The sequence below is a fragment of the Anarhichas minor genome, unplaced genomic scaffold, assembly GCF_050575085.1.
Source record: "Anarhichas minor isolate MPS153535 unplaced genomic scaffold, ASM5057508v1 ptg000018l, whole genome shotgun sequence".
In the NCBI taxonomy this organism is placed as follows: domain Eukaryota; kingdom Metazoa; phylum Chordata; class Actinopteri; order Perciformes; family Anarhichadidae; genus Anarhichas; species Anarhichas minor.
Window position 1 is genome coordinate 9169166 of NW_027466464.1, and position 14050 is coordinate 9183215.

The window sequence follows — 14050 nt, forward strand, 5'->3', positions numbered from 1 at the left end:
ATTCCTGCTCATTAGCAGCCTTAGTTGTGTGTGCACATACACGGCTGATGAATTGACTGTGGCAGGTGAAGTAAGAGGAAGAAAAATGAATATACATGAGACTTCCTGGACTGACAGAAAAATATGCGTGAAGGCATCTTTGTGACTGGAGGTGCACCGAGCGTAGACTTCTCAAAGTTTGAACTGTCACTGCTTTGGGACTCCACCTGGGCTCAGGGGTCCGTTCGCTTGTTTTCACAGCGTGGGCGTCCAGAAACAAGCTTTTTCCTCCTGGGACGTCCGCATGGAACACACACACACACAGCCTCAAATCTGTCGCTCTTACCTCATTTTCAGCTTCTTGCCAAGTGCCAGCATGCAACCATATTTGGAAACGAATGAGCATGCTTCTGTGATAACAGTAATGGCGTCTTTCAGGGGACGAGAAAGAGGACGAAAGTGAGAAATAAACAGTTTCTTCTTCACTTGGCCCCCAGAAACTCCAAGCAATGTTAAATATGTGTTTATCTTCCTCACAGTTTTTCAGAAAGGTGGAACTGCTCATGCGTTTTTTACTCAATGCAGAACTTGCATTGAGTGGGTGAGGGGAAAAAAACGTGGAGCAATAATTAGAGAAAGTATGTGTTGCAACATATAATCCATCTGAGTCTCAGCGGGTTTTTGGATTCACGTCCCCTCTTTTTGGTTTTTGGGGTATAATGGTTTCCAAGCATGAGGTCAGCTCTAAAGAATGTGGGCCGGCCCTTCCTCTGTTTCACTGAAACCAGTCAGATAACCTTCCCATTACACAGACAATATGTGACCACATCAAGTGGGTTGGGTTTTTTTTTTTTACTCCATCACACGTCCCTGAGCTGAAGAGCCACTGTTTTTGGTACAGAGAGCAGCCATTGTTTCAGGAATGTGGGAGGAATGGTGTGTTTATTAAGGCGATGACAGCAGTCACCCAGCAGTGTAACCTCTTTTCCCCATTTATATTTTATCAGCATTTAACTATAGTTCTTCCTTATATTAAGACAAAGTGATCACTGGATATATTACTATTTGTTATATATCATAAAACAGAAAGAAAAGGGAAAGGTGTCGTTTCAATGCTTCTGTTTTTGAAGACATAAAGAGGGTTCGATAAATGACAAAAAGAGAGACTGAGAATCCTGTGCACCACTTTGGATACTTTGCGTCTGTTTTATTGTTTTATTCTCTGGAGTTCAGTGCATCATGGGAGTTACATGTGTTGTAGTTTTTCCGTGCATCGAGTTTCTTCAACCTGGCTCGTCTTCTCTTCTCTTCTGTTGACTTCCTGTTTCACGGCACTTCGTTGCTCAGCAGTCGACAGCAGTCCTTGCATCTTATCGGCACTGCATTCTGAATTATCGTACTCTTGCTCTGCAGATCTTTTTTTTTATGTTCTGAACATGTTTTGTTGTGAAACATTGCAGCAGCATTGCAAAGGTCATAGTTCATGCTTTGACAACTCTGTGTGTGACGCACGTTACAAAATGTGTGTTTGTTTAAAAACTCTTCACAAAAGAAGAACAAACTGGATCGTTTCATCTGAAGAGGTTCACAGTATTTGTGAACACTGATAACAGGGACGAAAAGGACCACGAAGAGGTTCAGATAGAGAACTGAGAGCGACCTTCCTCCGACCCAAACCATCTCCACTTCTGCATTTGCTCTCGCCAAGGAGGAAGTGGGAGCGCTGACTTCCTGCTGCCAGCACAGAGGTGGGCGGAGAAAGCAGAGAGGGGGGGGGGGGTGAGGCCTCCTGTACCTCCAGTCCTTTCCCAGAATCCCTTGCGCGAATTCGAGCACCAGAAAGACAGGAAGTGTGACCCAGGCTTGATAACGGCGGGGGCGACTATTTCTGAAAACAGCGAGCGGAGAGCAGACAAGGAGGTGTCTGTTCTGTTTCCTGTTGGTTGTTTTGTCAGATGTGAGCGGCTGCTGAATGTGTCTTTATGTGTCAAAAATGAACTGTTTGTGCTCGGAGGTCAGTGGCAGATAAAGAAACCTCTACTCGAGCTCCAGGACGACTTTGGACGTATGTTTTTTTGCTCCAAATCGTTCCTTGCATCAAGCTACCAGAGGTTCAGAAGCATGTCTTTGTTTACCTAAAGTAGAGACTTCAGGCCTCAAAATGGCTGACCTGAGAGCCTCCAGATAGTGGCAGCTGACTCCACATCAGTCTTGCTTTGATAAAAACCTCATGTGGAATTTTGGCCCTCGCCTCCTTCCTTCCTTTTTTTTCTTTCCTAGGATGCCAAATAAGGCCAGATTGCTGAACATCTGCTGAAATTGAAGGCGTGCGTCGTAGCTGTCGCTCATTGTTTCGGCATCTGACCTAAAAGAATGAGAGAAAGAGAAGAAGAAAAAGTGTGACGTAAGTGCGTTTTCGCTGCTGACTTGATCTATGAAATGCATGACATCATCTATGTCATCATCTCCCCTTCTCTCTCTCTCTCTCCTCTATCTTTCCCCTCTTTTTTTTTCTGCCTCCTGCCCTTTTTTCACTTTCACATGTTTGCTGTTATGCAACCACGTTGAGGTAGCCGGGCCGAGATTGTGAACCACTGCACCAAAACAATGATACAAACAACGATATCACTTGTTGTCAATCCAAATCAATTTTATTAGATTTCATTTCAAGATAAAGTCAAAATAAAAAGTCCCAAAACAAACATTTGTTCGTAGGTTGCACTATTTCAGCCCTGATAGCAACTGTTCACCACCTGAGTTTAAGTGAAACAAGCTACTGAGCCCCGATGCGAGACAACACTACGGCTCACCAGCTTCCTGTTAAGTGTGACTTCCTCTCAGCTGTGTTCCAGCACATTGTCTGTGTGTGTTTTTCTTACTTTAAAGTTCCCCTTTTGGACTGAGACAAGCGCTACATGCTGGCTGAAAGCGAGGAAGTGAGCTGCAGCGTTGGGGTTTACCTCATGATCAACCGAGTAACAAAGGACCGCAGTTCAAAGCCAAGGGGAATGAAAAGAGCATGACCTGCACTGAGTCTTCTGATGTGTTTCATCATTCCAAACCTAATTGTGAGAGCAGCTTTCACCCTCTCAATGGAGTTCTAGCAGATTCCACATGTTGAGCAGTTCAGAGGTTAACTATTTGCAGAAGCACCAGGAGCAGCAGCTCTCAGACAGCCTGTCATCACATGTGTGTGATGACCAGTTGTGTGTGTGTGTTCATACCGGGCGTGTTTGGAGAGTTTTGCTTGACCTCTAGCACTGCAGCCTTTTCTCCTTTAATTAAAAGGAAGATGCACTTTTTCCGCTTCAGGGAGATTGAGTTATTTCTTCTCTCAGCTCAACATGGTCTCGCTTTAAACCCTGCTTTGCTTATATGTTGATGGAATTATTCAGTATTTTTATTTTAGATCTACGAAGAACTGTAGGTGTGATCGCACCTTTTTTTGACACCCAAAAAAGCTTTCTCATCTCGTTGCTCAAACCAAACAGTGTGTGTTTGTGTACAGCGTGCGTCTCTATTGATTACTTTAGAGTGAAGAAGAGAGAGCGAGGGGGTGACTCCTGCTCTCAGTTGGCTGCTAACGTCTCCACCACATGACCAAGCAGGGAATCTGTGGGAGCGAGCGCACAAACACACGCATACAGTAAATGCGTGTGTGTGTGTGTGTGTGTGTGTGTGTGCATTTCTACTGCTTGGTGTCTGAAAACACACTTCATCCCACTCTCTTTCTCACTTTTCAGACACTATTTCGGTCCTCCTAAGGCATCCATCAGACGGCTGCAAAGCAGAGGACAGGCGCCCGAGAGGAGAAATGAAGGATGTCGGAGGAATGTAAATCTGCAGGGCGGTAAGAGGAGCAGAGGAGAGAGAGAGAGGAGAGGAAAGTGAAGAGCAGGAAATGAAGGAGAGAGAGAGAGAGAGAAGATGATAGAAAAGAAAAGGGTAGAAGAGAAGAATGAAAGGTGGGAGAGGTAAAGAAGTGTCCCGTCCACACACTGCAGGCCCATGAATCTTAACGGTGGGATAACTGGAATTCAGACTCAATCACCCAATGGAAATGACCAGAGAAGTGAGGGGGAGAGAAGGGGGAGATTAAGGCTAAAAATATAAAAAGGACAGTACGTGCTGTCTCTGTCCTTTCTGTTTTGGAAAAAAAGACATTATCGACGTGCAGAGATGCTCTTAATCCTTCCAAAACTCTTTCCCATGTTTAGCAGCAACATAATCATCTCAGAGAAATGTAGACAATGATATGATGTCTGTCTTCTGCTTCATATCTGAGAGAAGATATGGTCACAATAGACCAAAAGCCTTCTGGTCGTTCACACACAAGGCACCGCCCTATGAGACAAAAGCACTCTGAGGTCTTATCTATAAGGTACTTGAACACACCTGTTTGATACGGATAGATATTTAACTGTGAGGTTACAGCTCTTTATGACGAGGAGGGAACTTCTGTTTCAATCTATTTCAGCCCGACATTTAGTGGATTATTGGTGCGAATGCAGTGATTGGCCCGCATCACCTGAAGGTCGGGTTCAGGCTTCAGGCGGCGGATTCCCCTTAAGGCCGAGCATGCGTCTAGTTTGTGTGTGTGCGGGAGAGGGGGTTTCACGGGAACACAAATCAATGTGGATACCAGTTTCCTCATCGGAGGGAACATCAGGCTGTAACCACGGAGGATTGGTACCCCACGGGAGCAGAGTATTAATAAAATCAATACTCATATTTTCTTTTCAGAATCCAGGTCACTGCTTTCGGTGTAATGCGTTCACAGAGCTTGTTAGTGGAAAACAAAGAGTTGCATCACGTCACAAGAACATGCCAGAGGCAGCATGAAACATTTGTGATTCTGCATTTGAGTCCGCCGCAGCGAAAACCACAAACACGCTGATATCACTTCCTTATTGTTTCTGGCTTTGACAAGAGTTTCACCAGAGAAAAAGGACAATATTATGATGAACTTAGAACAGACATAACAGTGTTTGTGGTTGCATGTTTGGGGAGTCTCATTTCCTGTCTGAGGCGGCGCGAGGCCGTTAATCAGCACAAGATAGAGACTGTGACACTGTGTCTGGTTTATAACCCCGAAAATAGAAACGCAGAAACCTTTCAGAGCGTCAGGCAAAGCGGAGCGAACCCCGCGGCGAAACAAAGAGAAAGGAAACACAAAGAGAGAAAAAAAAAAAGGTTCACTTCAGTCATCTGTTATCACCCTCAAGGTCATGATGGGTGTGTGTGTGAGATGGGTGAGGAGCAGCCCCCCACACCCTGTCACACACACACACACACTGTCACATACAAACTCTCCGCACACACCTCCTGTCAAGAGCATTAAGCTCAGATGCAAAATAGAAGTTGATTTTCCTCCCACAGCATGAAAAGCACAACCTGTAACTGTCTCTCTATCTAGAGTAGAAATACACCAGCTGCTATAATAACATATACAACATCATTTTATTAGTAAAACTCATTCCACCATTAATAACTAAAAAAAGGCTAAATAAGATCCCATTCAGCAAACAAAGGCCAACTTTAACTCGACTGTTTGTTCTGATGCCGAAGTGAAAGAGGAAATGAAGACATAACGTTCAGTGTGATGGGAAAGTTTTCTTCTCTCCCAAAAAAGACTGCCCTCCCCTCAGCAAAAGAAAAAAAAAATACACAACCCCTCCCCCTTTTCTAACCTCCCCTCCCCCCCCTCGATAGTCTGTGTACAGCTCTTCTATATTAATATGAAATATGATGGCGAATGAGAGACACAAACGCTTCACATGGGGGCAATCGTGATTTCACCATCTTTGTGACCACCTTTTATTCTCTTGTTTTGCTTGATGCGCACACACACATTCATGCAGCATGACACACACACACACACACACACACACACACACACTTGTGCTGTATGATTGTGTGTGTTGGGGGTGTTTTCAGGTTGTAGGGGGGTCTTTCGGGGACTTAATATGTTGTCATGAATGTCTGCCCATGAAGAAACTGATCACTTTAACAAGAGAGGCCCTCCTCCTCCTCAGGGTTTCTCAAGGGGTAGTATGTGTGTACGTGTGTGTGTGCGTGTGTGTGTGTGTGTGTGCGTGTATTTGTGTGTGTGTGTGCGCTCATGCGAACACGCCATCAAGGGTGGCGTGGTCTGCACAAGAGGCGGAGACAACAAAAGCAGGATGTGATACAGCAGGACTCCACTTCTCCAGTGAAATCAGCACAGCGCAGAGAGCGCCACCCGTTGACGAATGGACGCCACAGCCGGGGCCTGCTGGTAAAATTCCACTCCCACAGACCAGGAAGGAGCGTGCAAAAGTACCCAACAAATGACTTGATAAGATCCGAGGAGCCTGGTGTGTGTCCTTTGGGGTATTCCAGTCGTGTGTGCTTGGAGAAACAAAAGGCAAAGGGGTCCTGCAGTGTGTCGACTGCCGAAAGAGGTTTCTGTTTTTGTCTCTTCACTGGAGGCCCAGCTGGACCCCACCCATCTCTACACACACACACACATATAGAAGCTACACACACTTTGAGCTAGGGGACCCTCAGTCCACCAAAAAAGACGACAACACAAACAAAAACTGTCACATCCAACGTTGCACATTACCGGATACACCGGCAGAAAACTCCTAAAGCCAGCACACTTGTGTTCAGAACCAAAAGTTAAACATTAATGTAGCTAAAAGCCTCCTGGAAGCTCCCACTTCCCATTTGTTTGTTTTTTTAAAAGTTGCAGTTTGAAGATACGAGAGCCTGAAGCCGTCACGGGGAGCGACACCGTATCAGCGTTCCCTCAGGGGCCTCCACCGCTATTGGCCCCTGCTGCATCAATCTTGAGAGCAGCATTTTAAATATGAGATTAAGAGGGTGATACCTCAGGTTACATAATGGCACCCTGCTAAGCTATTTATATGTCATGGAGCTATTTTTGTCTGAATAATAAAATATAACGTGACGGGGGTGAACTTTGATTTATGGCGCTGCTATTAAATGTGAATTAACGATATAAAAACGCAGATTCATGGACACAAAGGCAGCCAGTGGAGCCATGCCATAGGCCTCCAGCTCTTCTTGTCAAATCCATCAAATCCACCATGACAGATGTGAAGATACAACTTGTCAAACACCCAGAGTTTTCTATATTTTCACTCACACACACGTCACTCTCGAGTGTGTGATTATATCAAACTGGCTCTGAGGACATTTTAACAGCTGCCCACTAACTAGTCGTGGTTTTGACGCACGGAAACATTTCTTCTCTAAGCTCCACAACCATGAATTATCCGACACACTCATTCATCTTCTCCCTTCATAACATATAATTGCGCAACAGCTGAGGAGGCTTGCCTCATCTTATGCGACACCGTCCTCTCTTCTTCAGAATTCTTGTCTGCAGACTGTTTGGCTGTTGGTATGTGAGGACTGCAGGTTTCTGCACGCAGCACAACATGCTGTAGATCCTCTAACGGCATCACAACCATCCAGAAATAGTCATAATCATACAGATTAATATAGGAATACTTACCCTCGCTTCTGCCTATGCTTTGACACAGATGTTAATCCAGCTTTGTTGTTATTGTCAGCGTATTGAAAAGGGTTGTGAAAATACACAAAGAAATCACGCCTGGTTTCTGAAAAGGCAGTAACCTGAAAAGCCAAATGCACACAAATAAATCCTCACATAAAGAGCTGATCCTACTACACGTTTTAGACAAACCACAGCACAACTGCTAGGCCCTGTTATTCTGACACAATAACAGATTTAACACACCACAATGTACTACAAGGAGGATTACAGGATTCACTCCCTTCACTCAGGCTCACAATTGAAAAACTCTGCATCCTTTAGAAACAGGATGTCCTGGTCAAAATGATTTAAAGAAAGCTAAAATGTAATAAAAATAGGTGTCATAAATGCTCATTTATTTTCTTCATTAGACACTTATGGCAACTAGCCAAAACCCGTCATGAGCGTGTAACTCTGTGAGGCTACAGCACCATCTAGAGGTGAGTTCAGGCAACTTCCTGTTTTCGAGACAGATCCAACATGGCTGCTCCCTTGTAGAGACGTTTTCAGGCTTCCTGGTTGTGTGGAGTAGCTGCAAACCTTGAGGGATTGCTGGTAAACAAACACAGAAAGCAATATTTCTAAATGTTGAATGGTGCAAACTGTAAAAGGCTTGTGTGTTAGGTTAGAGATCTTTATTGTCTAGATCAAATTTTTACTGTTTGTGTCATATCTCTCTTCTTGCAGCCACCATGGATGCAAGAGAAATAGTCCACTGTGCTGTGCAGATAGAGAGATCCATCGCAGACAGAAGCTATGGGGACGTCTTGACCCTCCTCGGTGACCTCGACAAGTCTCACATCACGCCAGAGCAGCTAGAAGCGACAGGCGTCGTTAAACGTCTCCACGGGCTCCTGAAAAGCTGCTCTGATGACAGCGTGAAGACGACAGCCAAGAGCTTGTTGTGCAAGTGGAAGAGACAGTACAGCAAAGACACCCGAGGTGCGAAAAGCACAGAGGATCCTGAGCTCTCTCGGAGGGTGTCTCTGCCAGACGAGGCCGAGGATGGAGGAGTCTCCGAGCATGGGGACTCCCGCGCTGAGTCAGCACAGACATGTGACAGCAAAGTGAAGTGTGCACAAGAAGAAGCGTCATCCCTCGTGGAACAAGATGGGCTTTCTTTCCCTGCAGAGAGCCCCTCTGCATCCTGTAGTTTGTCATCTGTAAGATCCAAATGTGTTGAGCTCCTTCTTGCCGCCCTCCGCCCCGAACTTCCCGATGGGGACAAGGCCGCAGAGCTGGCCGCAGACATCGAGCGGCACATCCACGAGCTCCACAAATCCATCAAATACAAAGCCTGCGTGAGGAGCAAGGTGGCCAACCTGAGGAATCCCAAAAACCGGCATCTACGTCGGGGCCTCCTGAGCGGCTCGCTGTCGCCCGAGGCCTTCGCCCGGATGTCTGCAGAGGAGATGGCCAGCGCAGAGCTCCGGCAGCTCAGGGAGGAGTACTCGTCCCGGGGCGTGAGCGAGAGGCAGCTTCCTCGGGGGACGGAAGGGACGCGGACGCAGAAGATCCGCTGCAAGAGATGCGGGGGGTCAGACTGTAGGGTGACGCAGGTGTCCAGGGGTGCCCTTTTCTTGCCCGCGTGGGTGAGGCAGAGCGGCCCTGACGAGGACGCTATGACCTTTGTGACCTGCAGTGGGTGTGGGCAGCAGTGGTACCACAGCGGCTGGGTCTGCCTCTAGATAGTATCACATCTTCATTCAGGAGGAATGGTCAGAGGAATGAGGTGGGGAAACAAGGGACAGAGCATTCTCGCGGGATGGAGCGCATACTTGCCGCTTAAACAAGACATTTTTTAGGATGCATCCTTTATTTTGCATGTGCATTCACCAGTTAATCCGTAACTAGAAGCCCTTCATTACCTTTCTGCTACAAAGTGAACATTTTCTGGTCAGAGGAATTACCTTTGACATCACTTAACGTATAGTTTTCTTGATGTAAAGGAAGAACGTGTATTCTTTTTGCACTGATTGTGAGCCACGATTGCTATGACTGTTTAAACTCCTTGTTGAAAGGACGAGAAGAAAACATGCGCCTCGCTTCCTACAATATCCCATTCATGTGGAGAGCATGTGACCTGAGAAAACGGTGGGCATGTGAGTCAGTAATCTGCCCTCCTGAGCGGCCTCTGGGGTAGATATCCCATGGTCCTTCACTCAGTCGACGTGGCACGATGACCGGCTTACACGTCATCGTGACGTCACATCGCCGGGCCTTCACTGTACAGGCCTGAAGAGTTTCACTATCTCTTCTTTTTAAATGAAATCTTTCTGATAGGGAGTGAGACTTTTCTGTTCTTTGCAGCAGACTCAGTCGGTTTTAAGAGGATAATTCAGGGGTGTCCAAAGATTTTAAAAATCCCCCTTCTCGTGGTTGTGAGGTCTGGAGGTCTGCTATATCTTATCAGGCAGATACAGTAGGAGTGTTGCTGTTTGGTATCTCTGCACTGTGGCTCTTCTCTGTGTCTCCTTTCAGATGCTCCCCTATCTTTACAGTGTCGTGTTGGGTGACAGATCCCACCCTTTCAGGCTGGTTTGACCTGTCAAATCAGTGCTCTGTCGCCATTTATATCTTCTCTCCCTCGCACAACAAACACTCTGCAGACAGAGGTGCAACGTTCCGGGCTCCTTCACCAACATTAAGAGGCTTTAAGCCTGCAGAAAGGCATATCTTTTGATCATCTTTGCTCATTTATGCAGTGCAATAACATTGGCAATGCACAATTTCAGTAGGTTCATTTTCCTATAGTTTGTTAGGAACCACTTCTTAGGTTAAAATATGTTCCATGTATGAATGAATATGTTTCAGAAGTCTGCTCTCACTCATGTAACAAGTAAGAACAGGCAAGGCCAATGAAACGTGGATGTGATGACATCCAGCAGGAGCGCATGATGGGGGGGGGAGGAGGAGGCGTGACACTCCCCGGGTCATGTGAGGCTCAACAGCGGCTCTAAGGCCAGAGAGCAGCGCCATGTCACTGGCTCACAGCAGCACACTGCCGGGATGGAGGTGGAGGATTTGAACGCAGAACACACCGACAGGTACAGTTACTGAAATGGGAAAAGAAAACTTTAATTTCAGTGGCTAAAATGGTCACTTTCTGATGTTTTAGTCGGTCAGTAAAGTCGCGCAGCGTGCAATGGTTAGCGCTTCCATTATCGGACAGCTAAGCTAACGTGAACAGTTTATGGTGGTGCCTCCATTATCGGACATTCCTTATTTTGCATCGCGTCTCTCCATTTTCTCGAAATATTGACGGTTCAATACTCAACCATGTTAATACAAGTGTATGCTATTTTCTGAGTGACAACCATCTCTTTTGTAAGTTAGTTTTATGCTAGCAAACTGCTGTTATAACAGCGGTTGTTCCCGTGTTGTAAGTGTCATAAACCTTGTTTATTGATAGTAATTAAGGACATTTTGCATTCTGTAGGTTTGAATGAAATCATGTGATTGGTTTGTTTGGAGGAATTAGTCATGACCCAAAGAGCAGCCTTCTATTTCAATAGTAGCAGTCTGCTGAGAGAAGCACATGACTGTGTGTGTGTGTGTGTGAGACTGTGTGTGAGAGAGACTGTGTGTGTGTGTGTGTGTGAGACTGTGTGTGAGAGAGACTGTGTGTGTGTGTGTGTGTGTGTGTGTGAGACTGTGTGTGAGAGAGACTGTGTGTGTGTGTGTGTGTGTGTGAGACTGTGTGTGAGAGAGACTGTGTGTGAGACTGTGTGTGAGAGAGACTGTGTGTGTGTGTGTGTGTGTGTGTGAGACTGTGTGAGAGAGACTGTGTGTGTGTGTGTGTGTGTGAGACTGTGTGTGAGAGAGACTGTGTGTGTGTGTGTGAGACTGTGTGTGAGAGAGACTGTGTGTGTGTGTGTGAGACTGTGTGTGTGTGTGTGTGTGAGACTGTGTGTGAGACTGTGTGTGTGAGACTGTGTGTGAGAGAGACTGTGTGTGTGTGTGAGACTGTGTGTGTGTGTGTGAGACTGTGTGTGAGAGAGACTGTGTGTGTGTGTGAGACTGTGTGTGTGTGTGTGACTGTGTGTGAGAGAGACTGTGTGTGTGTGTGTGTGTGTGTGTGAGACTGTGTGTGAGAGAGACTGTGTGTGTGTGTGTGTGTGTGTGTGAGAGAGACTGTGTGTGTGTGTGTGTGTGAGACTGTGTGTGAGAGAGACTGTGTGTGTGTGTGTGTGTGTGTGTGTGAGACTGTGTGAGAGAGACTATGTGTGTGTGTGTGTGACTGTGTGTGAGAGTGTGTGTGTGTGAGCCAGTTCATGTGACCTGCACCGTCTTCATTCATGTGGTTAAACTCTGCAAAGAAGTCCTAACTTCTCCGAACAGGCAGTGGATTCTTTCCAGTGTTGTCCTAATTGGCTGCAGACTGCACACTGTTGGATGTTGGATATTGTTTTTGTAACATACACGTACATTATATTATAAATCTAACTGTGCTGGATGAGGTGATCCTCGCTCTCATCTGACAGATTCCCTCTGCTATGTGGGTGGAATGATTAGCATTTAGCTTAAACTGGTATGTTAAGCGTGCACACGTGTGGCGGCTGATTAAATGTGTGCTTAAACCCCCGTAAGTCGCTTCTCTTTGCAGCTCAGCCAGTGAGTGGGTGAACTTGATCTGTAAAGTTAAATTCTCTCTCTCTCTCTCTCTCTACAGATTGCTGGCAAAATGATATGTGTGCTGATATAACGGTGAGTTACTCATTGTTCTTTCTGTTGTTGATTCACTTGTGGACGACTCACTGGTCCTGTGATCAGTGTCCATGTGCTGTATCATTTCATATACGACACTGTAGGAAGTTCATTCATGGCGTAGTGTCGTGAGTTGGTTGTTTTAATAGGATTAGCTTTAATCCTAGATTTAATCGGTGTAAGGGAATATGTGAGCAGTTAGTGTTACGAGTGTGTTATTAGGTGAGCACATTGTTCTTATCTCAAGCACAACTTTATCTGTGTGGCCAAAGGGAGAAATCAATAAAATCTTCCCTGAAGTTATACCTACACACTGAACGTTTTGCCCTTTGCTTTCTGAGTAATGGGGCCATTTCTGTGCTCCTCAGGTGGAACTACTTTCTCTATTTGTGGTGTCTATTGTCCTCCTGACCCGACCCACTGGCGCCATGACGTCAAAGTCGACCCTCCTGAAGGTGATCCTCCTGGGTGACGGCGGCGTCGGCAAATCCTCGCTCATGAACCGCTACGTCACCAACAAGTTTGACTCGCACCTCTTCCACACCATCGGCGTGGAGTTCCTCAACAAGGAGCTGGAGGTGGACGGCCATCACGTCACCCTGCAGATCTGGGACACGGCGGGCCAGGAGCGCTTCCGCAGCCTCCGCACGCCTTTCTACCGCGGCTCCGACTGCTGCCTGCTCACCTTCAGCGTGGACGACGGACAGAGCTTCAGCAACCTGTCCAACTGGAAGAAGGAGTTCACCTATTACGCCGACGTGAAGGACCCGGGCAGCTTCCCCTTCGTGGTGCTGGGCAACAAACTGGATGTGCCGGAGCGCCAGGTGTCCGGGGAGGACGCTCGGCAGTGGTGCCGGGAGAACGGCGGCCACCCGTACTTTGAGATGAGCGCCAAGGATGCTACGAACGTGGCGTCGGCCTTCGAGGAGGCAGTGCGTCGCATTCTGGCGCTGGACGACAGAGCCGATCACCTCATTCACACCAACACAGTGGACCTGCAGAGGAAGAGTCACCCCGACTCCACCTGCTGCTGAGCGGAGAGCTCGGCGTGGTGCTTCTGCAAATGTGGTCTCTGCAGAAAGAGGAAGTGGGGAAGATACACGTGTGGACAGGATCGGAAGATCTTTTTTTAAGACCAAAACCGACAATATTTTGTGCCGATATTCATCATTTCCACACAGAACTCTCCACCCATCATTTCCCAACTCTGATGGTCCTTTTTAGGAATATTTCTGTCACGGTTTTTAGATTTATTGTTGTATCAGCAGTGGACATAACCTGAGGGTTAAAGGCCTGTCGTGACTGATTGTGTCGGGTGTCTGTGATAAGTACTTGAAGAGACAACCTGCCACGTCACTGATGAAGCTGTGCTTACAAGCTTTAGCCCCCAAAAGGAGAAGTGAGAGGAGTATTTCTGCCTCTACCAGCAGAAACAACCATGTTTACAGCTAAAGTATTGTGATTTGGTACTGATTGTAACCCTCACAATGATTTTCAAGTCTTAAACAAACTCAGAAAACAACTTGTCAACGTTTGAATTGCTGTTGAGGTTTTTTCCCCGCATCATCATGATGTATGTGGTGAATCAATTTACAGATAAGAAAGTAGATTGAGATGAACTACTTTAGGTTTAGACAGATTAAACAGTCACATGATCAACTAGGTTTATAGTTTTTGAATCTTTTTATCTGGAAATTAAACGGCATCCAACAATGAAAGTGTCTTTTTATTTATTTATGTATTTGAAATGCAGTGCCCTCGTACCAGAAGTGTGGCGGCTTCACGGTCCCATCGGTG

General features: G+C 46.4%; 2 protein-coding genes across 13 annotated transcripts; both read left to right on the forward strand.

The window, feature by feature from the left end:
• The first annotated feature begins 1410 nt into the window (after positions 1-1410).
• Positions 1411-9832, forward strand: tceanc (transcription elongation factor A N-terminal and central domain containing). Of its 12 annotated transcripts, none has more exons than XM_076094406.1 (6): positions 1466-2044; positions 2260-2383; positions 2866-3047; positions 3723-3829; positions 6015-6256; positions 8234-9832. In XM_076094406.1, exons 4-6 carry the CDS (start codon positions 3801-3803, stop codon positions 9232-9234), a joined length of 1272 nt encoding a protein of 423 aa, XP_075950521.1. In that variant the 5' UTR covers positions 1466-2044; positions 2260-2383; positions 2866-3047; positions 3723-3800; the 3' UTR covers positions 9235-9832. The 12 variants fall into 12 exon arrangements, 11 of the variants coding, with proteins under 11 accessions (XP_075950521.1, XP_075950519.1, XP_075950525.1 ...); XM_076094404.1 differs by having other exon boundaries at positions 1466-1936; XM_076094410.1 differs by having other exon boundaries at positions 1466-1899.
• LOC142952594 (ras-related protein Rab-9A-like) lies at positions 9269-13971 on the forward strand. The gene is made up of 3 exons (XM_076094416.1): positions 9269-10593; positions 12219-12253; positions 12622-13971. Exons 2-3 carry the CDS (start codon positions 12236-12238, stop codon positions 13285-13287), a joined length of 684 nt encoding a protein of 227 aa, XP_075950531.1. The 5' UTR covers positions 9269-10593; positions 12219-12235; the 3' UTR covers positions 13288-13971.
• Positions 13972-14050: the final 79 nt, after the last annotated feature.

What these genes read in the sequence shown, in the direction of transcription:
- tceanc (XM_076094402.1), top strand. Translation starts at nt 6,101, where the DNA reads ATGCGAACACGCCATCAAGGGTGGCGTGGTCTGCACAAGAGGCGGAGA. An exon ending in TGTGTCGACTGCCGAAAGAG is followed by an intron (nt 6,423 to 8,233) that starts GTTTCTGTTTTT and finishes CTCTTCTTGCAG; the next exon opens with CCACCATGGATGCAAGAGAA.